The 24,015-nt window shown below is 30.6% G+C and overlaps 5 protein-coding genes across 56 annotated transcripts in view; 2 read left to right on the forward strand and 3 right to left on the reverse strand.

Moving 5' to 3' along the window:
* The window catches only part of LOC409821 (twitchin), a 74,638-nt gene extending 67,114 nt beyond the window's left edge, over nucleotides 1-7,524 (forward strand). For all 50 annotated transcript variants that reach the window (XM_026438858.1, XM_026438902.1, XM_026438905.1 and 47 more), the window contains 16 exons: nucleotides 739-3,063; nucleotides 3,131-3,264; nucleotides 3,354-3,561; nucleotides 3,650-3,802; nucleotides 3,881-4,107; nucleotides 4,185-4,475; nucleotides 4,556-4,927; nucleotides 5,056-5,112; nucleotides 5,239-5,399; nucleotides 5,484-5,583; nucleotides 5,652-5,794; nucleotides 5,857-6,013; nucleotides 6,079-6,396; nucleotides 6,492-6,605; nucleotides 6,736-6,978; nucleotides 7,100-7,524. In XM_026438858.1, coding sequence (XP_026294643.1) covers nucleotides 739-3,063; nucleotides 3,131-3,264; nucleotides 3,354-3,561; nucleotides 3,650-3,802; nucleotides 3,881-4,107; nucleotides 4,185-4,475; nucleotides 4,556-4,927; nucleotides 5,056-5,112; nucleotides 5,239-5,399; nucleotides 5,484-5,583; nucleotides 5,652-5,794; nucleotides 5,857-6,013; nucleotides 6,079-6,396; nucleotides 6,492-6,605; nucleotides 6,736-6,935 — 4,960 coding nt within the window. In that variant the 3' untranslated portion in view covers nucleotides 6,936-6,978; nucleotides 7,100-7,524. The remainder of the gene's footprint in view (nucleotides 1-738; nucleotides 3,064-3,130; nucleotides 3,265-3,353; nucleotides 3,562-3,649; nucleotides 3,803-3,880; nucleotides 4,108-4,184; nucleotides 4,476-4,555; nucleotides 4,928-5,055; nucleotides 5,113-5,238; nucleotides 5,400-5,483; nucleotides 5,584-5,651; nucleotides 5,795-5,856; nucleotides 6,014-6,078; nucleotides 6,397-6,491; nucleotides 6,606-6,735; nucleotides 6,979-7,099) is intronic.
* LOC725828 lies at nucleotides 7,284-9,974 on the reverse strand. 2 transcript variants are annotated; one of them, XM_001121629.5, is made up of 7 exons: nucleotides 9,835-9,974; nucleotides 9,533-9,757; nucleotides 9,038-9,451; nucleotides 8,754-8,955; nucleotides 8,451-8,681; nucleotides 8,174-8,386; nucleotides 7,284-8,081 (listed from the first exon to the last, which is right to left on the reverse strand). In XM_001121629.5, the coding sequence occupies exons 2-7, from the start codon at nucleotides 9,698-9,700 to the stop codon at nucleotides 7,786-7,788; spliced, it is 1,524 nt and encodes a 507-aa protein (XP_001121629.2). In that variant the 5' UTR covers nucleotides 9,701-9,757; nucleotides 9,835-9,974; the 3' UTR covers nucleotides 7,284-7,785. The 2 variants fall into 2 exon arrangements, with proteins under 2 accessions (XP_001121629.2, XP_006568819.1); XM_006568756.3 differs by having other exon boundaries at nucleotides 9,634-9,757; nucleotides 9,835-9,919.
* A 1,102-nt stretch (nucleotides 9,975-11,076) lies between these two features.
* Nucleotides 11,077-13,735, forward strand: LOC409820 (UBX domain-containing protein 7). Its single transcript, XM_006568752.3, has 11 exons — nucleotides 11,077-11,196; nucleotides 11,323-11,369; nucleotides 11,538-11,783; nucleotides 11,871-12,145; nucleotides 12,268-12,534; nucleotides 12,640-12,700; nucleotides 12,772-12,908; nucleotides 12,978-13,026; nucleotides 13,144-13,229; nucleotides 13,320-13,490; nucleotides 13,566-13,735. Exons 2-10 carry the CDS (start codon nucleotides 11,330-11,332, stop codon nucleotides 13,476-13,478), a joined length of 1,320 nt encoding a protein of 439 aa, XP_006568815.1. The 5' UTR covers nucleotides 11,077-11,196; nucleotides 11,323-11,329; the 3' UTR covers nucleotides 13,479-13,490; nucleotides 13,566-13,735.
* Nucleotides 13,736-14,032: 297 nt separating this feature from the next.
* Nucleotides 14,033-16,219, reverse strand: LOC410130 (PRA1 family protein 3). Of its 2 annotated transcripts, none has more exons than XM_393613.6 (4): nucleotides 15,668-16,219; nucleotides 15,370-15,587; nucleotides 15,082-15,250; nucleotides 14,033-14,479 (listed from the first exon to the last, which is right to left on the reverse strand). In XM_393613.6, exons 1-3 carry the CDS (start codon nucleotides 15,865-15,867, stop codon nucleotides 15,111-15,113), a joined length of 558 nt encoding a protein of 185 aa, XP_393613.1. In that variant the 5' UTR covers nucleotides 15,868-16,219; the 3' UTR covers nucleotides 14,033-14,479; nucleotides 15,082-15,110. The 2 variants fall into 2 exon arrangements, with proteins under 2 accessions (XP_393613.1, XP_003251320.1); XM_003251272.3 differs by having other exon boundaries at nucleotides 14,042-14,479; nucleotides 15,137-15,250.
* Nucleotides 16,220-17,325: 1,106 nt separating this feature from the next.
* LOC552319 (26S proteasome non-ATPase regulatory subunit 6) lies at nucleotides 17,326-19,439 on the reverse strand. The gene is made up of 5 exons (XM_006568751.3): nucleotides 19,206-19,439; nucleotides 18,432-18,783; nucleotides 18,008-18,336; nucleotides 17,755-17,923; nucleotides 17,326-17,660 (listed from the first exon to the last, which is right to left on the reverse strand). The coding sequence occupies exons 1-5, from the start codon at nucleotides 19,348-19,350 to the stop codon at nucleotides 17,486-17,488; spliced, it is 1,170 nt and encodes a 389-aa protein (XP_006568814.1). The 5' UTR covers nucleotides 19,351-19,439; the 3' UTR covers nucleotides 17,326-17,485.
* Between the last annotated feature and the right edge of the window lie 4,576 nt (nucleotides 19,440-24,015).

Consider the following 24,015-nt stretch of genomic DNA (forward strand, 5'->3'; position numbering starts at 1 on the left):
AGCTTTTGATGTTGTTCGAGCTGGTTCACGTGGCCTGCTCCACGATCTTTTCCGCTTGATATTGTCGTAAACAACCCATTTTTCATCACCAGTTATCAGTCGTTTTAAAAATGGGTCATTTTCATTACGTTTCTTTAGCAAATCGCAGCTGTTAACGCGTTGCGTTAAATGCTTTTCTTTCAGTTCGCGAGGAACCCATGTATCGAGTTTTTGAACATAGCCAAGTTGTTTTAAGTGGTTTTTGCTGCATGTACGCGATACATGAAGCTTCTCTGCAATCTCACGAGTTGTACTGTGACGATCCGAATCGATTATTGCTTTGATTAGATCGACCAGAGCGTTTTTCGTCTTTGAGTGAAAAATCATCAGAACGAAATTTGTCAAACCAATTTTGACACTGACGTTCTTTTAAGGCTTCGTCGCCATTTTTCCCTTCGCGAAAATAAAAAAGCAAAATATGACGATAATGTTCCTTTCGATTTTCCATTTTTCAACGAACGCCAAACAAAAACTACGCAATCTATCAAAAAACTTTTTTTACCGATTGACAGCTGAATTGCCAACTATGAAACAACAAAACGCGTTTTACATTTGTTTTACTACGCCAGCAAACTCACTAAAAAATTCAACCGAAGCCATCTATGAGCGAAATCCGCAATTACTTAGTTGCCAACCCAATAAAATAACTAGATCGTATTCTTAAATCACTAGATCCGTAACCCGTTATTATATTTTCAGGTGGTTGAAGAACGGAAGAGAGATCACGATAGGCGGCCGATTCCGCGCAGAAGCGTTCGATGGAATTTACAGGCTCGTGATAAGCGACGTTTCCGACTCGGATACGGGAGATTACAGCTGTCAAATATCGAATCCGCTCGGCCTGGCCACGACCACGTGTCGACTGAAGATCGGCTCGCCGCCACGCATCGAGCGCATGCCCGACATCCTTTACCTTGCAGAAAACGACAACACCAAGATCAAGATTTACTACAGCGGGGATCAACCGATGGACGTCACGTTGAAGAAAGATGGCCGAAAGGTGGTGGAGACCAGCCACATCAAGTACACGGTGTTCGACGAGTACCTGATCATCTTCATCAAGGATATCGAGAAGGACGACGCGGGCGTGTACGACGTTTCCATAACGAACGACAGCGGGAGCGTGAGCGGCTCGTTCAACGTGTGCATCACCGGTCTACCCGGTCCGCCGAGCGAGCCGCTCGAGGTGACCGACGTGAACAAGCACACGTGCACCGTCTCGTGGCGCCCTCCCAAGTTCGACGGCGGCGTCCGCGTCACCCACTACGTGGTGGAACGTCGCGACGTCAGCCACGCCCACTGGATCATCGCCTCCTCGTTCTGCAAGGATTGCAGCTTCGTGGTCCAGGGCCTGACCGAGGGCCAGGAGTATCTGTTCCGCGTGATGGCGGTGAACGACAACGGAATGGGCCCCCCCCTCGAGGGGACCAACCCCGTCAAAGCGAAAGCGCCCTTCGACCCGCCCGGCCCGCCTGGCACGCCGAAAGTGACCGAGGTGGGCGGAGATTTCGTGAACCTGTCGTGGGAGAAGCCGGAGACGGACGGCGGGTCGAAGATCCAAGGGTACTGGATCGATAAACGCGAAGTGGGCAGCCAGGCGTGGGTACGCGTGAACGTGATCATCTGCCTGCCCACCCAGATCAACGTCACGAACCTGATCGAGGGAAGGCAGTACGAGTTCCGCGTGTTCGCCCAGAACGCTGCAGGCCTCGGCCCCGAGTCGAAGGCCTCGACCTCGGTGAAGATAGCCGACCCGCAGGCGGCCAAGCCGCCCGAGGTGATCCAACCGTTGCACAAGGTGAGCTGCGTGCAGAACCACAACGCCCACTTCCAGTGCAAGATCGTCGGCGTCCCGAGGCCGACCATCACTTGGTTCAAGGGCGCCCGTGAGATCGTGACCGGGTCCCGTTACAACATATACTCGGAGGGCGATGTGCACAACCTGATCATCCACGACGTGTTCGGCGAGGACGCGGACGAGTACTTCTGCCGGGCTGTGAACAAGTGCGGCGTCAAGTCGACCAAGGGTGAACTTCTGATCAAGACCCCGCCCAAGTTGAACGTGCCTCCGAGGTTCAGGGACACGGCCTTCTTCGACAAGGGGGTGAACGTGGTGATCAAGATCCCGTTCACCGGCTACCCGAAACCGAAGATAACTTGGGTCAGGGAGGGAGAGCTGATCGAGTCAGGGGGACATTACACGGTTGAGGTGAAGGAGAGGCACGCGGTGCTCACGATAATAGACGGAAATCGTATAGATTCCGGCCCATATCGAATCACGGCCGAGAACGACCTGGGCCAAGACAGCGCCATCATCAAGATACAGATAAGCGACAGGCCGGACCCTCCAAGGTTCCCTCAAGTGGACAACGTCGGCCACGACTCGTTGGCTCTGACCTGGAAACCGCCCGTCTGGGACGGAGGCAGCAACATCACCAATTACCTGGTCGAGAAGAGGGAACACCCGATGACCAGTTGGATCAGGGTCGGTAACACGAGATTCTGTTCGATGGCTGTCACAGGGTTGAGCCCGGGCCACCAATACGACTTCCGGGTGTGCGCGGAGAATATTTACGGGAGATCGGATCCCAGCGAGGTGACGCCGTTGATCACCACCAAGGGCACGGTCAAGAGGGAGTTCAAACAGAAGGAGTACAAGGTGGACGAGACGGGGAAGAAGATCCGGGGACGAAGCGACGAGAAGCCGCGGGATTACGATCAATTCGTATTCGACGTTTACAGCAAATACGTGCCCCAGCCTGTCGAGATCAAGCACATCTCCGTATACGACAGATACGACATCCTCGAGGAGATAGGAACTGGCGCGTTCGGGGTGGTCCACCGTTGTCGTGAGAGATCGACCGGGAATATATTCGCGGCTAAATTTATTCCAGTCTCCCATGCGATGGAGAAGGAGCTAATTAGGAAGGAAATTGACATAATGAATCAACTCCATCATCCGAAATTGATCAATCTTCACGACGCGTTCGAGGACGATGACGAGATGGTTCTGATCTTCGAGTTGTAAGTGTCATGTCGTTGCATGTTTCTTTTCATTTTCTCTCGCTCATCTAATTTCTTCCATTCGCAGCTTATCCGGTGGTGAACTGTTCGAGAGAATCACGGCAGAAGGTTACACCATGTCCGAGGCAGAAGTTATCAACTACATGAGACAGATTTGCGAAGGCGTGAAACACATGCACGAGAAGAACATTATACATTTAGGTGAGAGAAAAATATTCTCTTTACCCTGGATTTATGTGTGCAATAAGAAAGTGGTTCTGATATTAAATTCGCTCTTCTTCCCCTTTCAGACATCAAACCTGAGAATATCATGTGCCAGACGCGTAACAGCACCAACGTGAAATTGATCGATTTTGGTTTGGCCACGAAACTCGATCCCAACGAGGTGGTGAAAATCAGCACCGGCACGGCAGAATTTGCCGCGCCAGAAATCGTGGAACGCGAGCCGGTCGGTTTCTACACGGATATGTGGGCTTGCGGCGTTTTGGCCTATGTTTTGTAAGCGAATGATACTCGATACTTGATCATTTTCGTCCGCGTGTCCCTTTCGCTTTTTTCGATTAAAAAAAAAAAATGAATTTTACAGGTTGAGCGGACTTTCACCGTTTGCCGGAGACAATGACATCGAGACGTTGAAGAATGTGAAAGCTTGCGATTGGGACTTTGACGAAGAGGCGTTCCGCGATGTATCCGAAGAAGGCAAAGACTTCATTAGACGATTACTTATCAAGAACAAAGAGTATGTCGCTTTGTTAAAAATGTATATATTATACTCTATAAAATTTTGCGCATTTTAAAAATATATTTTCCCGTTTAGAAAGCGCATGACTGCCCACGAATGTCTTCTTCATCCATGGTTAACGGGCGATCACAGTAATCGCACGACACCGATCGCGAGCAGTCGATATCTGAACTTCAGAGACAGGCTACGAGCCAAGTATGAGAATTGGGATAAATATGTTCTTCCCATTGGTCGATTAGCCGAATATTCTTCGCTCAGGAAATTGTTGATTGACAAATACAAGATCTACGATTCCTGCTTCGGTAAGGAATAGTCGTTCCAGGAAAAAGAATAATTTTTCTTCATAATTTTCTTCTCACGTAAAATCACTTTTTTGTAGATCGGCGACAAGCGGCACCCAGATTCGTTATCAAACCTACAAGTGCGTTCGCGTACGAAGGACAAAGCGTCAAATTCACGTGTCGCGTGATCGCGATCGCCTCTCCGACACTTACGTGGTTCCACAACAATCAGGAGCTCCGCCAATCCGTGAAATTCATGAAACGATATCACGGCGACGATTATACGTTCATTATCAACAGGGTGAAACTGGAGGACAGAGGGGAATACGTGATCAGAGCGGAGAATCATTATGGCTACAGAGAGGAAGTCGTTTTCCTCAATGTGCAACGTAAGCGTTTTAAAAAGCTTTGTGTTCTCGTTGTAGAGAGTAAGTAGATCAGGGATTATTCCTCTCGATTATTTTTACAGCTTTGCCTAAAGAGATTCCAAAGTACAGACCAGAACTACATCCAGTTCGAAGAAGAGAGCCACTTGGTTACAACGTTTGGTTAGAAACTATTGAATCGGCACCGAGCTTTACCTTCCTTCTTCGACCACGTGTCATCCAAGTCAGGCAAACGTGCAAACTTCTCTGCTGCCTCAGTGGCAATCCATCACCAACGGTCAAATGGTACAAAGATAGAGAAGAACTGTCGAAATATCATTATCCGATGACGCACGCGGACGGTGTGGTCACGATGGAAATAATCGACTGTAAACCGGAAGATAGCGGTAAATATCGTTGCGTCGCGACCAACGTTCATGGAAAGGACGAAACCAGCTGCGTAGTCATTGTCGAAGGTAATTTAAAAGAGATTCACTTAACCATTGTATAAATATAATGTATATTGTTAGTTTACTTTCCTTTTTCTTTTTCCTTTCATTCGTATATTCGTCACAAGATATTCACTTGTAAAAAATTTTTTCAGGCACTGGAGAAACTGAGGAACAAGTTAAATTAGCGCACGATCTCCTACATTCCGGGGGTAAAGAGTCCTTATTATTTTTAATTTTCCTATCGATTCAAATTTAAAATTAATTTTGTTAATTTATCTGATGATAATCCATTTGTTAATTACCAATGGAAAAAGAAATTTGTATCTTTTTATTAGATCGAAAATTCATCGAGCAACCGCTGAAACCGGCACCACCGCCGATCGTGACAGTGCATAAAGCTGGTGGATATAGTGGATACAGTTCTACAACCACTCAGGGTTACAACTACAGTAGTTCTTCCGCCAAGAACACTTCCTCGAGTTCATTTTCGTATAAAGTAAGTCTAAAGAAAAAAAGTATTATTGCATCCGTTAAAAAAAAGGCAAGAAAGATGAATATTTGATGCGTATAATTTTTTTAGGCTACAGACTCTAGTACAGAAAAACGAAGTGTCAAGAAATATGGACTTGATAGCACCGGCAGTCCATCTCGTTCTAGAAGTACGACGAAAGAATTGATCTGTAAGTAAAATATTTTGTATTCTTCGAAATAATTGTATCGTCGAATAAACAATCTGATTTTTCTTAAGATCCTCCGGACGAATCTATGAGAGCACCAAAATTCACAAAGAAATTGAGCGATCTCACTATTAATGACGGCGAACAGTTAGAACTTAGCGTAAATGTTGACGGTGATCCAGAACCACAAGTAACTTGGTCCAAGAATGGCAAGGCAAGTATATGATATTGAAATGGAATTTTTGTAATTTAAAATTAATAAGCATTTTCCGTTAGACGCTGAGTTCGTCAGGAATCATGAGCTTAAAATATAAAGGCGGTGTCGCGACTCTCGTTATCAACGAAGTATTCCCTGAAGATGAGGGCGAATATTCTTGTCAAGCAAGCAACAGCATTGGTACCGTAACTACCTCGTGCAAATTAACGGTAAAACGTAAGTAAAAAATCATTTTGCTAATACAAGATAAGAATTTTTGTATAAATATGCGTGCATTTTAGCTATGACGAGTGGATCTTCGAAGAAAAAGACCGATGATAAACCTCCCAAGATCGTAGACCATGTGAGCAGTATGTTCGTAAAGGATGGTGAACCTGTAACCTTGAGTTGTAGAATAATCGGTGCGAAAAAATTCGACGTGGTCTGGTTACATAACAATAAGGAAATCAAACCTAGCAAAGACTTCCAGTACAGCAGCGAAGCTAATATTTATAAATTGAACATTGCCGAAATCTTCCCCGAAGACTCTGGTACTTATACCTGCGAGGCATTCAATGATGCAGGAGAAAGCTTCTCATCGTGCACATTAAATGTTCTTGGTAAATTAACGATTATTTTTCGAATGATTTATTTTACTTGTACATATATTAAGTAATCAAGCAAATGTCTTCTTATTTTGCAATTTTATCTATAGTTCCAAACGAGGAACCGAAAAGTCCAGTCTTCGCGACATTCCCACAATCTGCAACGGTAAGCGAAGGCGAATCAGTTACATTCGTATGCAAGACTGAAACCGCGCCTTTGAAAGGTAAGCAAAAATATTTCTTTCCATTGTAAAAATTTAATATACGTTTTAGAACGTTGGTAATTTTTTTTTCCTTTTTTTCCCCTTTTTTTTTTTTATACAAATAAATATTATTGTATTTGTAATGTTACAGTAACGTGGTTGAAAGATGGGAAAGCGCTCCCAGAATCTAGCAGCAGATATTTGTTCAGTTCAGATGGTGACAAATCGTTTGAGTTGCGTATTAAGTCATGTACAGCTAGTGATGTGGGTCAGTATGTTGCTCGTGCGATTGGTAAAAAGGGTGAGACCAATGCTGCTTTCGCCCTGAATGTTACCAGTGCTAATGAATAATGAAATCGCTGATTTCATACATGACAAGTCACGATGCAATAAGGTTTGACGAAAATTTCTATTTCTCCTTTTTACGTTACGTCCATATCATTTCTTCTATATAAAGTAGCATAATATCGATCGCTAATTTCAATATTTATTTCTTTTAATACATCTTTTTTCAGTTTCTAAAATATTATCAGGAGGGCAATAAGAAAAAAAAATGTAAAAATGAATTGTATAAATGTGCAACTTGAAAATAATTGCGGTTATAAGCAACATAATGCTCGTGTATAAAAAAAAAAAAATTGGAAAATTACTGTATTCATGCTATTCTATATGTAAATTATCATGGAACGCTATATTTACTTTTTGTGTGCTTATCATATCGCAAAACAAAAAAAAAAAAAACAAATAATGTTATATGATGAAAAACGAATCCAAAGCGTTAAAAAATACGGATAGCACGCTATACGCTAGTACGAGCTTTGCTGTATACACGAATTAGTATATTTTAAATACACAATCGTACACAAACGGCAGTATAACATACAAAATTTTCGTTATAATCAAATAGCAGGATAACCAGCATCCTCGTATATTGTCGAAACACCAACAACACTTTATCTTGTTAGATGATTAGACGATAAAATTTAACACTGCCGAGATGTACGTTTTTATTCCATATAATCGTACGCACTGTCGTGTTATACATGTTTGAAGACTGCTTCCGTTACAAAATTTCAGATAAATAAAAAATTATTCAAATATAAAATTTGATTTGATTTTTTTTATTTTCCTTTTATCATTTATTTATATACTATAATTTCATAAAATATTTAACATCATATTCAAATACAAAAAATTTTTATTAAACAGTGTCGTATAAAGTATGGGGATCTATAATATTAAAACAATTCATCATGGGAGAAATAGAATCTTCAAGGCCCATTTTTATCTCTGTATGCAAAAATTGATTATTGTTTTCAGAAACATTTAATATCATTATACCAGTTAGATTAATCTCTACATATCTTAACTCGCACCAACGATCTTTGTATACGACAAAACTTAATAAAGAATGATCAACGCGTCCTTTTAAACATTCTTCTTTTTTACAAACAGAATTTCTTCTTGTAATATCGATTCTTAGAAGAATCGCCATATCTAAATTATTATTTTACGAAAATTGTTAAAAGTTTTCATACAAAGAGACAAGTATTACAAGTTTATATTTAAATATATTTTTCCATATTTACCGATCAAAAATAACGTTGAATCATATGTAAGAAGTGCATTTACTCTTTGCAAATTAGGATTACTGTACAAACCCTTAACGATACGCCAATAATTATCTTCAGGATAATAAATATAAAGTGTCGATTTCAAAAAAAATAATCTTCCATTCAGAACACAATGAGGAGGAACCTCTGTAAAACATTCAGGGACATATGCGCCTTCTTTCCATTCACCTGAAATCGTTTGTGCATTATAACCAAAATTTTTAAAAATAATTCTCTCAATTCGATTTTTAACCTGTGTGAATATCAAGAATATCAACTGAACGTAACTTCACCCTGTGCTTTCCCACACCACCTACTATAATCAATTTGTTGCTTATAAATACAGCGATCATATGTCTCCTTGGATTTGGCAATTCTGCTTGATAATACCATTTTTTAGATAAAAGGCAATAACGTGAAATAATTTCGTTAAATTGTCCACCTTCTAAACCTACTTCTCCACCAATTGTATATACACTGAAACCTGAAGCAATATTTCTGATGATTAGAAATTTTTTTTTTTTTAATAATCTGTAGAACTTATTAGTAAACACACCTCTACCAGTAACTTGCATTCCATTTATCCATTTCTCTGGATATTGAATACTTTTCAATTGTATGGATTTACATAAAATATTATTATCCCAAATATACAAATTTGCAATTTTGTTATCATTACTATCATCTCTTTCACAAACAACTGTACCCTTTATAAATTTATATTCCCTTTCTTCTTTAATATCTGTGGTATCTGATATCTGTAGTTAAAATATCTCAAATTTTATATATCATAAAAGTTACATAAATATAAGTATAAATATGAAAAAAAATATTATTTACCGTATGATGTTTCATCCATTTATTTCTTACAAAATACAAATAATTTTTACTAGATCTCACATTAATATTTTGAATTAATTGATTAATATTATCTGTAGTTAATTCAATAAGCATAGATAAAGGAAGCTCCTTGAAACGGTCTAAACAAACAGACAGACAAATGTCTCGTAATGGTTTTATGTTCAACTCTTGTGCTAACAACCATATATCAATTACTTTCTCTGGTAATAACCAACATAAAACTATAATTTCTATAATATCATTTATTAATTCATCAACGATAAATAATACACTCAACTGTAATAAATTCAATAATTCTATAAAATTATCTTGTAAAAACTTTGTCATAGACACTTTTATGGAATGATAATAAATATCTACACGTTGCTCATTATGGATCCATTCGACAAAATTCTAAAAATATAAAAATTACATAATTACCATAATAACATAAACAAATTTTTCTACTTATCTAATGTAAATCACAAAAATAACCTGTAAAGTATATAAAGCAATGTCATAATTAATAACATGTTCCTTGTTATGAGAATCATTAAAATTATGAGAAAAAAGAGATGCAAAATAGCAACTCTTACTTGCAAGTTTTTCTTTGTTCACTTTTAAGCGATTTTCTTTAAGAATCAAAGTTAAATATTCCTCCATGACTAATCATTCTTTGTCATTTGTAACTATAACTGTAAGTCACTCCAAATTCAAAATCTAAAATTGAAATGTAAAAAAAGACAACGGCAAAATATAAAATAAATCATACATTCAATATATTTTTTTTCCGGTACCTCTAAAATCTTATTATCACTTTAGTATCATTCTTAGTATAACCGATTCGGTTTAGAGTTACAAAACATTGGAATTATTATTATTTAATTATTAGTTAATAGCTAGAATTAAAATTAAATTTCAATAATAAAATACAAATAAATAGAATAAATATTCTGTTATATTTGGAATATTTTATAAACATATGTGAAATACATTTTACGTATAATTATTATTTATATGAGCAATTTATATAAATATTTGAAAAAATATTTATTAAAAAAAAATTATTTTTATGAAGTTATTATTCTAAAAGAAATACATCATAAAGTTAAAAATATAATATATATATATATATATATATATATATCTTTTACATTAAAGATTAAAATACATTATAATTGTCATCGCTCAAAAAATTAAAAAACAAAATAGTGGAAAAAGAATAAAAATAGATTAAATGATTAATTCTTAATTTTTAATCAATTTTCTTTTTTTGCTATTTCTTCTTTTTATTTATACTTGTTCTTTTACTTTTTTTTCGCTCTAGAGAATCATATATGATTAATCATATATTTATTTATATTTAGTCAGTTAACTTCTTATAGTAGTTAAAAAATCTATAAATTCATTTAATATACATATATCTATAAAAATACATTTAAGAAATTATTTTTAAAATCTGCGCAATTGCAAAATTCCTTTAAATTATATTTCTCTTGTATTTTATTTGTAGTATATATATATATATATATATATATATATATATATAACGAAGTTGGAATATCATAGAATATGATAAATATGAAGGACATATTTAATTTAAAGTATAACGTAACAATAAATAAATATTGAAATTCATTTTAATAGTATTTATTACATACGTATATTATTTTATGAAATATTTTAACATAAAAGAAACTCCATTTAATTTATAATATTTTAAATTAATTTATTTATAATAATTTATAACAATATAATATTTGAAATTAGTTTATTATAATTAGTTAAAATTAAAAGAATTAGTAAATTATTATAAGATATGTAATACAATAAAGAAAGGATGAACTCAATGTTCATTGTATAAATTTATATTTTCTGTCTTTATTTACTCTATTTTTATGCTGATTATAATTATAATTTTAATTTTAGCTTCTGGTATTGTAAGATATATGAAATATTGTTAATTACTTACATATTAAATAAATAGATAAACTTAATTATATAACTAAAGTATATTATAAAAATATAGTGATATTAGATCTATCTTATATTTTGTTTATGACTATAATATTTCTGAAATCGTTGAATATTGAATCACAGTGCAGACAACCTTTTTGTGTTCAACGTAGGACATGAACGACGCTTCACATCATTACAATGTAAAGATTACGGAATATTAAATTTAAAATCAATTCTTAAACGACATGAAATGTCATGTAATTAATATTAATTTATAAATTATGTTAATATTTATATATTTTATTTTCCACATCTTTGTAATTTAGAAACATAATGGATCAAGAACTTATTGAAAAATTTATAGAAGTGACGGGTAAGTAACGTTATTTTAATATTTAATATATGAAAAATTATATAAGCATATTTTGCATAAATGTTTATTGTTTGAAAAATTTCCAAATAACATATTTATTATATCTTAATCTATGTTTAAATAATATTAATAAATTATTTTATATAATTATTATATATCAATTATTAGGGGAAAGTGAGGCAACAGCTCGTCAATATTTATCATTAGCTGATGGAAATGTAGAAACTGCAATAAGTTTAATGTTTGATGGTAGCCAAGCACCAGAACCATTATGTACACCTGATCCAGAACCAGAAGTGAGACCTCCTATTTTACCTATGCAGGAAGTATTAGTGCCATCTGGTCCAATATGTTCTCTTCCAAGATTGTCCACTAATGTATTTGACAGATTCAGAGATTTTGCCGTAGAGACTCGTAAATATTATTTTATTTTAATATTTTATTAATATATAATAGATTATGTTCAATAGTATCATTATTGAATATAATAATGTTATATAGAACGGCAAGAAGAAGAAATGGCCCGAAAAGTAGCTGGAGTTAAACAAATATCTTATTGCAAATCAAAAAGATTGGAAGATTTATTTCGTCCACCATGTGATATTCTCTTTTTGGGTTCTTTTATGGAAGCCCGTGAACATGCCAAATCATTAAATCGTTGGTTACTTGTAAATATTCAAAATTCTCAAGAATTTTCTTGTCAAATCCTTAATAGAGATGTATGGTCCAATCAACAAATTCAAGAAATTGTAAAGGATCATTTTGTTTTGTGGCAAGTAAGTTATCTAATATAATAAAATATTTAAATATATTTAAATTTATATTAAGATTATAGAATATATGTATAATATATATATATATATATTATATATATATAATATTATGTTTTTCTAAATAGGTTTTGTCAAATACAAGTGATGGAAATCGCTACGTACATTTATATGATGTATATGAATATCCTTATTTAGCAGTAATAGATCCTAGAACAGGAGAATGTATGAAAACTTACAATCATATTACTGTAGATATTTTAATATCTGCTTTAAATGATATGTTAAGTTCTCATCCATCCCCGGAATGTGTATCAAGTGATTCAGTTCATTCTAAAGAATGGAATACTTGCACTGCCACAACAACAAAAGAATGTTCTTCATCTAATTCATCAGTATGTATAGAAAAAAAAAATTTAAATTCACTAAATTATTAATAAAATGTTTTGATTTTTATTTATTTTAAAAATTATTACATAAATAATTATTTTTATTTATAGGATTGTAGTAATAGTACTATTAAGCCATTTAAACATACAATTGATAATTTAAATGACACAGGTAAGTGATATTTATAAAATATTTTAGATGTTTAATACTTCTTTTATTTATATTACAAGATTATTATACAGATAATATAAATATTAAGAATGATCTAACATCTATTCAAAGTTCAAGTACAAATATATCTCTTGATACATCTGAAAATATAAGTAAAAAAAGAAAAATGAACGAATCAAATGAAGCAAATCAGGAAACAAGTTCAAAGGTATATTAAAATATGCACATAATTTAATATATATAATTAATTAAAATTAATATACATTTATCATTATAGGATGAGCAATCGTATAAATTGAAATCTGATTTTAACGAAATTAAAAGCGGTAAAAAATTATTAATTTTAATAAATCGTTTTAATTTAATCAATTTAATTTATTAAACTTTATTAAATGATATTAAATGATATTTTTAAATTAATAAAAAATATATTTTTCTTATAGATAATGAATCTGTTATAAGACTTTGTTTAAGACTGCCAAATGGTAAGAAAGAAACAGTGTCAATGTCCACCACTGATACAGTAGAAGTAATTATAAAATTTTTGTTAACAATATATTTAGAAGTTGTAAATTATAATGTATATAATTATATACATTAACTTTTTTTTTCTTTATAGAAATTCATAAATACAATGGAAAATATGGGTTATGCATCAACCAATCATACTTATTTAGTACCATTTCCGAAAACAAATATTGGAGCGCTTCCACCACAAACATATTTATCAGATACGATTTTATTTCCAGCAAACACAGTATTTATTACAAAGATATAGTGGTGCGATTAGGTAAGTGCGTTTGTATATGTTTCAAAAAATTAAATGATATTTAAATAATAAAAAATATGTTATACTCTATTGCAGATGATACATTATAGCGCGAGTATCACTTTTTATCTTATTACATTAGGGAGAAAATATATTATAAGTTCGATAAATATTATGAATCTTAAAGTATGTAGAAATGCATTGTGACCATAAATGTTCAATTTATTTATGTATAATTCCAAAATCATTATATTTGTTATTCAATATTCAATATTATTCATTATTCAATATTCAATAATTCTTAAAATATTTTACATAAAATGAATAAATTATAGAAATTCGATTGACTTTTATATAAATGAAATTATTCATTTTTCAAAAACACATTCAAAAACAATTAATTACAAAATAAGTTTCTATACTTTCATATCCATATAATTATAAGTTTTCAGTTTAAAAAAGACTGAAATAAATAAGTTTTTTTTATTATTAAATTTTATTTATATATTTGAATAAAAAATTTATATTGGATAATATTAAATTTTTGTATCTTACATATATTGTAAGATTTGTACAAATTACATAAAATTATTTATTTATATTATTTTATATTACATGTATATGTTCAGTACAATGTATGTCAGTTATATTCATATGACTTATAAATAGACAACCTATTTTTAGGGTAATTTACATAGTTCATATCCATTTGTTGCAACTACTTAAATATGATTATTATTTTATAATATAGATATTAATGATAAGAAAGAATTTTTGTGTGAGTAAATTCAAAATGTAGTTCTGTTCTTTGCAACTATGTAAAATTTTTTATATATGTAACTCTCACCTAATTATCCACAAACATTTTTCTGTGACTTTAGCAGCATCCGACTGTTAATGACACATATTCACTGCCAAACGTTGTTACAATTTGTTGTATGAAGCTGATTATTAGTGAAGCGATTGATTACAGGTTTTTTGTGTGCGCAAGGTTATACCACTCGTATGTTCTGCGTAATGAAATAAGAAATAATAATGCAAAATTTAATGTAACAATAAATAGTTAATAGAAATCTTAAAAATATTCATGATATAAACCTTTTTCTTTATGTATGTTATATGTAATTATAATATATAATATTCAAGAATAAATATATTTAATACAGATATATTATGTACATAAGTATATTAAACAGACTAAATAATACATGATTTGATAAATTTTTTTATGTAAAATTATTATATAGATTTAATAGTAAAAAATATAAAATCATTATTATAAAATCACAGATTTTATATATTCCTACAATTATTGACATTAATTGATTTTTAAATTTTAACTTATTAATTTACACATAAAATGTAATAAAATGAGTATATATCAAGGAAATTATATCACATATAAATTATGGTATTGTAATACAATTATAAAAGTAATTGAATTATAATCAGAAATCGTATCTCAACATTATATATTAGTTTTTCTATTCTTAACTAATTCTAAGATTAACAATGGATCTTAACTGTCATAAATAAGTAAATATATATATGCATGTATATATACATATGCATGCATGTATATATAATTTCGAAAGAACATACAAAAGTATACCTTTCATTAACAATTGAATCAATACCAATTTATGTAAAGAATTCTTCTTTCATACCAAAATAATTTAAGATAACTCCCATTGGCGTACGTTTCAATCCCATACCCTCTATTTTGTTAGCAAGTTTGTTCTTCACGTTTCTTAATCTCAAAGATGCATGTATAAAAATCACTAAAAAATTAACATTAAATCTTTACATTAATACAAATTAATTATAGTTTTGCATTATTATAAATAATTCATTATATAATTTTCTTTTCTATCATATACTTTATATAAAAAAAACTTACCGCAGAATGACAATAAAATGCCAAATAATACAAAAAGAACTGAATTTATAGTATAAATAACAAAAGAGCCACAAATAATAGTAAGAATTACTCCAACTTGGGGATATGTTCGTTTAAATTTAAGCAATGATTCTTTTTCACTAAATAAATAAATACATTCACCCCATATTGCCATTGCTGCTGTTATACCAACAATCATTTTCACTGGATGCACTGATCTAAATGATTAAAAACATATAATATCATAAAAATTTATAACCTTTATCAAAACAAATTTTAATCATGCTATTTTACTTACGCTACAACTAATATAATAGCAATACACATATAAAGATAATTGGTTTGATAATACACAAGATTATTTGCTACTCTATTGCCCCATTTTTCTAAATCTCTAAAATTAGGGAGTTGAAAACGTGAGGATTCTAAAAGAAAATCATATAAACTACGAAGAGGTGGTAATTCCCATCCATCGGCTATCGATATTGTTTTATCCATTATAATAATTACAATATACACAATTTTAAATTGAATTAAATAATTTAATTTTTTACAATGCACATCAATCGATTTTTACACGACAAGTCTTGATATTTTTGGATGATGACGAAAACAGACGTCATGCAAAGTTTATGAAATCAACGTATCGTTGTTCAAAAATAATTAATTAGATTAATCGTAATTTTCACATTCTTTAAAAAAAGAAATAATATTTTTATCTTTTCTTTTCAATAAAAAATATATACATCATGCATATAAATTGCATTAAAATCAATTTAAAAATGCTAATTTCTTAATATATTTACTTCTCTTCTGATACATGATAAACATCGATGGACAATGTAAGTAAAAGTCACGTCATTTTTTATTTCGAGAAAGTTGTATAGCGCGTATTTTAAAATTCTTTTTGTTAATCTATGAATAATGAATTTTTGTTAATTAATTAAATAATTGTTAGATTAGATCATCAGATTTAATTAATTAAATTAATTATTTATATATATTATATAATCGATTAAAATATAATATGTTTATCATTTTGGATATAAAATTAAACTTTAACCGTTTCATATTATATATATAATTTTATTGTTGTTCATTTGAAATATATAATAATTTTTTAATTTTTTATCGATAACATTTTTTAAATTTTTAATTAATTAATTTTTCATGTATTAACAATATATTTATTAATTTTATATATATTATGTAGTATATAGTAATGTTATTTACTTCATCAAAGCTTTTATTTTACAATAAAATAAATCGTTAATATTAAATACGAACTGCAACGATTAAAAAAACATATCAAATATTATTTTGTTTTGATAGCATTACTCAATCATATATATTAATAGATTTTGATAATATTGATATTGTTATTAATTTAATAACAAACTTCTAAACAAATTTAATATAAAATTTTTGCTTATTTCGACTTTTGTCCCTAAAATTATTACAAAATGCAATAATATTTTCTTTAAAGAGAATTCGATTGAATGATATATTAAAACTTACATTAACTTTACATGACATTTTATAGTTACAAATGGACATATAAATTGTACATCCATAAATTCAATTATTTTTTATGTTGAATATATAAACTTAAATATAATCTTTTTTGTATTTTATATGTAGATTATAAAAATATATTTACAAATATTTTGATAGAAGAATTAACATTACTTATAAAAAAGTTAAGTTATAAAAAAAAGACTTATTTTAAATATTGTCAAATATATAATTTATGACTTTATATTTTGAATACAAATAATAGTGGAAATTATAAAATATATCATTGATTAATATCAAGTTATATTCAATAGTTAATATTCAAAAAAAAAAAATCAGTGTCATCTTTTTAAGTTTGAAAAAAAACGATTGTAAATTATTTCAAAGAAATCATTAAAAATTTGGAAAGACAGGATAATTAAAATCAGAATTTGTCAGAGATGACATTTAAGATGTATATTTCTATCGTAAAAATTGAAAATTATATTAAATCTTTGATACAAAATTAAAGGGTAAAATAATAAAATTTCAAATACTTCAAGAACACATCAGACAATAAGTAGATGTTAAAATATGATGTCATGATTTATTTTCCGTTTACTTAAATATTAATAACACGCGATAACTTTTGAACCCTATTAAGTAGCAAATCACCTTGTTTAACCATAGCTTGATATTGCCAATTTTTACTATCTGGTCTATTAGTTTCAACTACACCACCAACGCGATCAACTTTACAATGCAATCTTCCGGCAGCAATAAAACGTGATAATTCTCTGTAAAAATAATTATATATATATAAATAAAATATATTAAATAAATAATAACTAAATATGGAATAATAGAAATAAAAATCATTGCAAAACTTACTGATCAATATATTCTACCGTAACACCAAATGCTTCAGCCATATACTGAAGCGTTAAAGATCTATAAGATTCTAGAAGTTGTGTATAAGCGAGAATACGCATTTCTCTAACATAATATCGATAATGAGGAAAAATTAAGTAATCTCTACGTAATAAACCTTCGACATGTGCTGCAAATATATTCAAATATTAGAATAAAATAATATATTGATTTAAAAAATTTCAATGCTTAAATAAAAAAATTATCTTAGTACCTAAATTTTTAAAGAAATCAGCATATTGACAATTATATAAAGAAAATAAATAATCCTTGACATCTGGATTACTATGAAGCACTTCCAAAATTTCTGAACCTTTGATAATCTTATCTCTAAGTTCATTCCTAGGTAAACTTATCATACTTAAATATACGGTGTATCTCACGAACGTATTATAATCCATAAGCTCATAACTAGTGAATGTGCTAATTGTATCCAAAAAGAAATTTGCAGCTTCTTTGAAATCACGAACAGCTATACAATATGTTCCTTGATATACCTTTAAACGATTTCGTCTATCCCAATCACCACCTTCTTCTATTAAACTAAAAAGAAAGATGATATTTAGATGATGTAACTAAGATATATTATTCTATTGAATCAGTAATTTTTTCAAATTTAGATATATGTATATATATACCTTTTAGCTTTTTCTATATTTCTTGTAACATGATCATGATCTAAATAAAATAATCCAATTCTAATGTTATGAAATACAATATCTAATCTATGTCCTAATGATACAGTTTTATCGTAAGTTTTTTTGAATGCCGAAATGGAACCTTCCTTATCACCTATTCTACATAAATGTTCTGATTTTTTAAGATTAGCTTCTCTCACTTCCATTTCACCTAAATTCTTTTCAGCATCTTCAATTGCATCATCTAATTCTTTCAATTGTTCCATATTCTTAGTTTTCATAGAAGTTAAAAGAGTATCATCGACCGGCCAATTCAAATCTTTACAAACTTCTTCATAAAATGGAGCCATATCTAGAAAGAAATGATTATATATTTTAAAATAATGTTAAAATATTCTCATTATTTATCATTTTAATTTAATATATGATTGTAATAATATAATATTATGTATTTATAAATATATAATTTAAAATTTGAAAATGAAGAATAATAATGAAAAATGTGATTGTCTAATAATGAAGAAATATATCTATTAATAAAAGAAAAGAAAGAAAAAGAAAATTATTGCATTAAAACTATGTGAAAGAAATGATTAATAATAAAAAGAAATAAGAAGGTTAAAATAAATATTATGACAATTTCTTTAGTTTCTATTTATATAAAAATATCAATTAAATCTTAAATATCGAATGTTTAATTTGTTATTGAAATTATATTTATATTATATAAATAAAATGAAATAATTAATTTAAATGTAAAAAGTGCAATCTCACTTTCTGCTTTAATGGCATCTAACAGTTTGTTCTTTAAATATGGATCATCCTTATGTTCTGGCAGACTTAATAAAAATTTTGTTTGGGCCAATTCCAAATTGGGATTTTTCTCTAAACCCTCTTCTTCTAAATTTTCCAACGGCATTATAAATTCTAATTATAATTACGATACTGATAAACACAATTAATCCACACTTTGCGTTTTGCGAAGCATGAACTAAATAATATATAGATAAACCATGAAAATATATATTTCTAGAATTCCTCAATAGGTGGCAGAATTTTTTTCGTATTGAAGATTATTGTTAAAAATTGTTTTAACAAATTTATAATAATATTTTTAAATAACACATGAACGAATATTTTTAAAGTATAATTGATCAAGAGATATGAATTAAATAAAAAATTTGTATATTTTTAATGTTTTTCGTAATTTAGGTTTTTAATATAAGATACACGATTATCTTAAAATAATGAACACAGAACGAATCTTCTTTTAACGAATCAATTTATTTTTTGACACGAACTGCCAATGACTCAGGTAAATTGAGCCCAAAAAGAGAAAAATGTTTTCACAGGATTCGTTATATTTAAAATTTACAAGAAGGATTGCATAATGCGAGTTCATTCATTCACATACCACACAATTTAACGCATACTGGCGATTTCAGCATTTTTTTTTTTTTTTCATTAATGACAGTTTTGCGCGACACTGATCTTCGATAATATTGTTATAATTATATTTGAACAGTAACAACGAAATGGATTGCAACGAATATGATCATTGAAAAGATTAAATAGAATTCTAACAAAACGGCAATAGATCATTAAAAATATGCTCTTAATAAAAAGCTACAATATCATAAATTAAATTTCATATGTAAATTCTGTCAAAATAGAGTCGAGACAACACGAGATATCAATTAGAATTAATTTTATATGTAAATGTTGTATAATTTAACATATGCAAATTTTTGCATGTAAATTAATTTTATATGTATATAATTTATAAATATATATATAACATTAAATCATATTTTTGTGCAAAATACACAATTCTTATATCATGCATTTTTTTTTTTTTTTTCAATTGCAAATTATTCATTCTTGTGATGGTAATATCATAATTTAATATTAAGCGATACATCAAATATAAGAATAAAATTAAATTAAAAATTTTTTTCTTCTATATTTTTAAATAATTTTGATTCGAAACATGTAAACAGTTTATTCTGCTATCCTTCTTTCTTGTCTACAAGAATAAATATATCAATAGGGATTAATATCGCAAACTGAATAAATTATTCATTTGTAATTAATTAATTTGAGGAATTTGATATCGATAATTGAATATATATGACACTTTTTTTTCTTTTTCTTTTTTTTTTCTTTTTTTTTTTTTCCTTTTTTTTTTTCCTTAAAGAAAAGACGAATGGCAAAAGAGATTTCGTATTTCAGAGAGAATCCCTTGTTTTAAGGAAAAACGTATCATTTATTGATAATAAGGAAACGATCGCAAATTCGATCGAAGAATCAGCAATCGAAATGTGCACGGTTGGTAAAAAATAAATCGTTGGATAACCAATGCACTCTTTGAATACAGTTTAGTTTACCGACCGATTTCCAAGGTGGATTAATAATGTAACATTCAACGCACATTTAGAATTACGAATCCAGCTATGCTACACGGTCATGAGATCGTTAAGCGTAAATACATCGATTTGTTCCTTCGGACGAATATTAGAGAAGCAGATAGAATTTATCACGTATCTTAAACATCACGAACGAACGAACGAACGAACGAACGAACGAACAACCAGTAATGATGTTTCAAATTCATAGAAGCGAAAGAATAGCATACATTTTAATTAAAATTTGAGACAATCGAGCTCATTTTATTCACAGCGTATTTGAACACTTTTTCAATTGTAAACACATATGGTACAGTTTATTATCGTTATTATGTTCGTTCGGACGATCATATATAAAAATATAAGCGACTCGAATCTTTAATGATACTCTTTAATTGTCAATAATTAATTTTTGATCGTTGAAAAAATTTTTCAATAAAAAGGCGTGAAAATGTATTATAAGAGATAGTGACAAGAAAAGATCTATATACCGAATTGATTTTGCTTTCTTTCTCATCGATCGAACAGACGATCAAATCTTTCTTTTTTCTACTTTTTTATATTCCTTCAATTTTTGCTTCTTCTTTTTTTTATCTTTTGCGATTTGTTTTTTTTTTTATTTCCTTTTTACTTTCGATTCAGAATTATGCAGTTTAAGTTTTATATATAAATTTTGCACACGTATGTAAAAAAATCCAAACGAAACGTTTTCGACATTGATTTGTTCGTGTGATCTCGATCTAACAGGAAGATGAACAAAATAGGAGGAGATGAAAGGGGAAAATGTAAAAAACTAAAGGAATAAAATTAATAAAAAAAAAAAATACAAACGATATATGGTTTCTCGATGAAAACATTTGGCAGATTGATTGACGAGAGAATGAAATTTTGGAAGCAGAAGAAATAATCGATTCTAACAAGTGAGAGAAAGGAAGAGAAGGGCAAAAAATGAAATAAAAAAAAAATGAATGATGAAAGATGCAAGATTGCCCTTCTTTTCCGAACTTCTTGTACGAACAGCTATAAATACTCAGCAAGTATATTGGTTGGTCGATATAAGAACACATCTCGATAATCCGAGCGATCGATACGATGCTGATAATGAGAATTGTGAGACAGTGAAGAAGGTTGGTTAAGAAGGTAAAAGCGAGCGAGCGAGCGGTCGATTACTGTTTCGGCCACGAATCGACGGATCGGTCGGTCGATCGATCGATCGATCGATCGGTCGGTCGGTCGGTCAGCTGGACATTCACACTTCAGTTAAGTTTAAAAGGTAGATAAGTATAATAGAGGTTCCACAAGCGATTAAAAAATATGTCGGAGGCCGGTTTTGGCCCAAGCTCTCTTACTCGCTTACGCTCGAATTCTTTTTTTTTTTTTCCTCTCTTTTTTCTTTCGATTTTCATTCTTTTCCCGATTTTATTAATATTTTTTATCATCATTATTGTTATTATTATTATTATTATTATTTTGTTGTTATTATTATTATTTATCTTTACTATTAATATTTATTATTACTATTATATTATAGTTATTATTATTATTATTATTATTGTTATTATTATTATTATAATTATTATTATAATTATTATTATTATTATTATTATTATTTCGATACGATCAACAGCGAAACCACTTAAATCTGTATAATATATTTATACTTAATACTTAATTCTTAGCGATCAATTTACAATCGATTGATTCGATTAATCGAAATGATCGATTAATACGCAATACGATGGTTCGTTCCGTTTTCGGCACGGCATACATTCATTTCCGTTGTCCCTGTTCCTCTTCCCTCCTTTTTTTTCTTTTTTTCTTTTTTTTTTCCTTTTTTTTTTTTTTCTCCATTATCGACGAACGATTAACACCGACGACACTTATACTAGAACCGTCCTTTTTTTTTTCGAATCGGAATGAATTTCTGAAAAACATCTACCATAGATTAATTGTCGATCGTACGCGCTTTGTGTGTCCTTGAGGCCGATAGAACAAAAGAAACATTCATTATATAGACATCAGTTATTATATCAACGATTTTTTCTCATCTATACCCTGTGCATCATTTTAAATGTTTCAACACATCCTATGTGATTACTCGATAAATGTTTCTCGCTTATCGTTAGATAAGTCAATATATAATATTTATACTTTGTATGTGTATCCTCTATAAGTATAGGCACGCGACGCGTACACGTGTGTATATACTTATACATATATGTATATATATATATATGTGTGTGTATGTACATATATATATATATACATGTATTTGTTATGTATGGTAACGTTCGAGTATACGTACGCGTGCATATATTTATTTCTTTGCATGTAATCATGCTAGATGCGTAATTTTACAGCGTTGATGAATAGCGACAAAAAGAAGATGTCGGTTATAGCATACATCTATATCGACTGTTCGTGATCGTGTATCGATAAACACTGTAATTCTCGATTGCTCGAAATGCAGCAATGAAATGTACAATTAAACGAGAAACAACATAACGCGATAACTATAAAAATCACGGTAACGCATATGATATTTCACAACGACGTATAGTCAATAGTCAACGATTAACCGATACGCATTAACCGATAAAGAAATTGCAACGAGAACGGTTATGGCTATGGCTGTAGCGAGTGCGAGGTACGAAAGCGAGGATGTCTATCGAATCGACTATCGAGATTTTATCCGCGGCCCACTTCTCTCTTCCCCCTCCCTCCTCCCTCCCGCCATTTCTCTCGATCCCTCTTTCCATTTCGAATCATACAAATCAAGATCGATTTTTCCAACCCATTTTCATTTTTCCAATATACAAGTTCTTCGAATTAGAAGAAAAATTAGGAAAACAATCTAATGGAAGCGCCTGGTCGATCGATCTTGAATCATTCGTTCCGTATATACGTCGATAAAAATACGATGCGATCGAATACGGTATTCCGGTAAAAATCATTTTAGTCGCGTCGAGTCGTTTCCATCCTGTGGCACAATCACGTGTACACGCAACGGAATACGTCTACTCAGTTACATATACGTAGATGTAGGAGCTTAAGACGACTAAAATTTCAAAAAGATGATCGCCGATCGTGAGCGTTTATTGTTCGATGCATATATCTCTATATAAGTCGCTACACTACACTGTACTGTACCGTATAGGTTATGATTCGTCGTCGCTTCT

This window comes from Apis mellifera, linkage group LG2 (assembly GCF_003254395.2).
Source record: "Apis mellifera strain DH4 linkage group LG2, Amel_HAv3.1, whole genome shotgun sequence".
NCBI lineage: Eukaryota > Metazoa > Arthropoda > Insecta > Hymenoptera > Apidae > Apis > Apis mellifera.

Excerpts from the sequence above, each read along its gene's own strand:
- LOC725828 (XM_001121629.5), bottom strand. The coding sequence starts at position 9,700 with ATGGAGGAATATTTAACTTTGATTCTTAAAGAAAATCGCTTAAAAGTG. Across the intron at positions 9,452-9,532 it reads TTGCTTTATATACTTTACAG|AATTTTGTCGAATGGATCCA; the intron begins GTTATTTTTGTG and ends TTATATTTTTAG. Across the intron at positions 8,682-8,753 it reads AATGCAAGTTACTGGTAGAG|GTTTCAGTGTATATACAATT; the intron begins GTGTGTTTACTA and ends ATATTGCTTCAG.
- LOC409820 (XM_006568752.3), top strand. The coding sequence starts at position 11,330 with ATGGATCAAGAACTTATTGAAAAATTTATAGAAGTGACGG. Across the intron at positions 11,370-11,537 it reads AAAATTTATAGAAGTGACGG|GGGAAAGTGAGGCAACAGCT; the intron begins GTAAGTAACGTT and ends ATCAATTATTAG. Across the intron at positions 12,701-12,771 it reads TGATAATTTAAATGACACAG|ATAATATAAATATTAAGAAT; the intron begins GTAAGTGATATT and ends ATTATTATACAG.
- LOC410130 (XM_003251272.3), bottom strand. The coding sequence starts at position 15,867 with ATGGATAAAACAATATCGATAGCCGATGGATGGGAATTACCACCTCTT. Across the intron at positions 15,588-15,667 it reads GCTATTATATTAGTTGTAGC|ATCAGTGCATCCAGTGAAAA; the intron begins GTAAGTAAAATA and ends TTAATCATTTAG. Across the intron at positions 14,480-15,136 it reads AGTTATCTTAAATTATTTTG|AACATACGAGTGGTATAACC; the intron begins GTATGAAAGAAG and ends TTCATTACGCAG.
- LOC552319 (XM_006568751.3), bottom strand. The coding sequence starts at position 19,350 with ATGCCGTTGGAAAATTTAGAAGAAGAGGGTTTAGAGAAAAATCCCAAT. Across the intron at positions 18,784-19,205 it reads AGATGCCATTAAAGCAGAAA|ATATGGCTCCATTTTATGAA; the intron begins GTGAGATTGCAC and ends ATTTCTTTCTAG. Across the intron at positions 17,924-18,007 it reads TGATTTCTTTAAAAATTTAG|CACATGTCGAAGGTTTATTA; the intron begins GTACTAAGATAA and ends ATATATTTGCAG.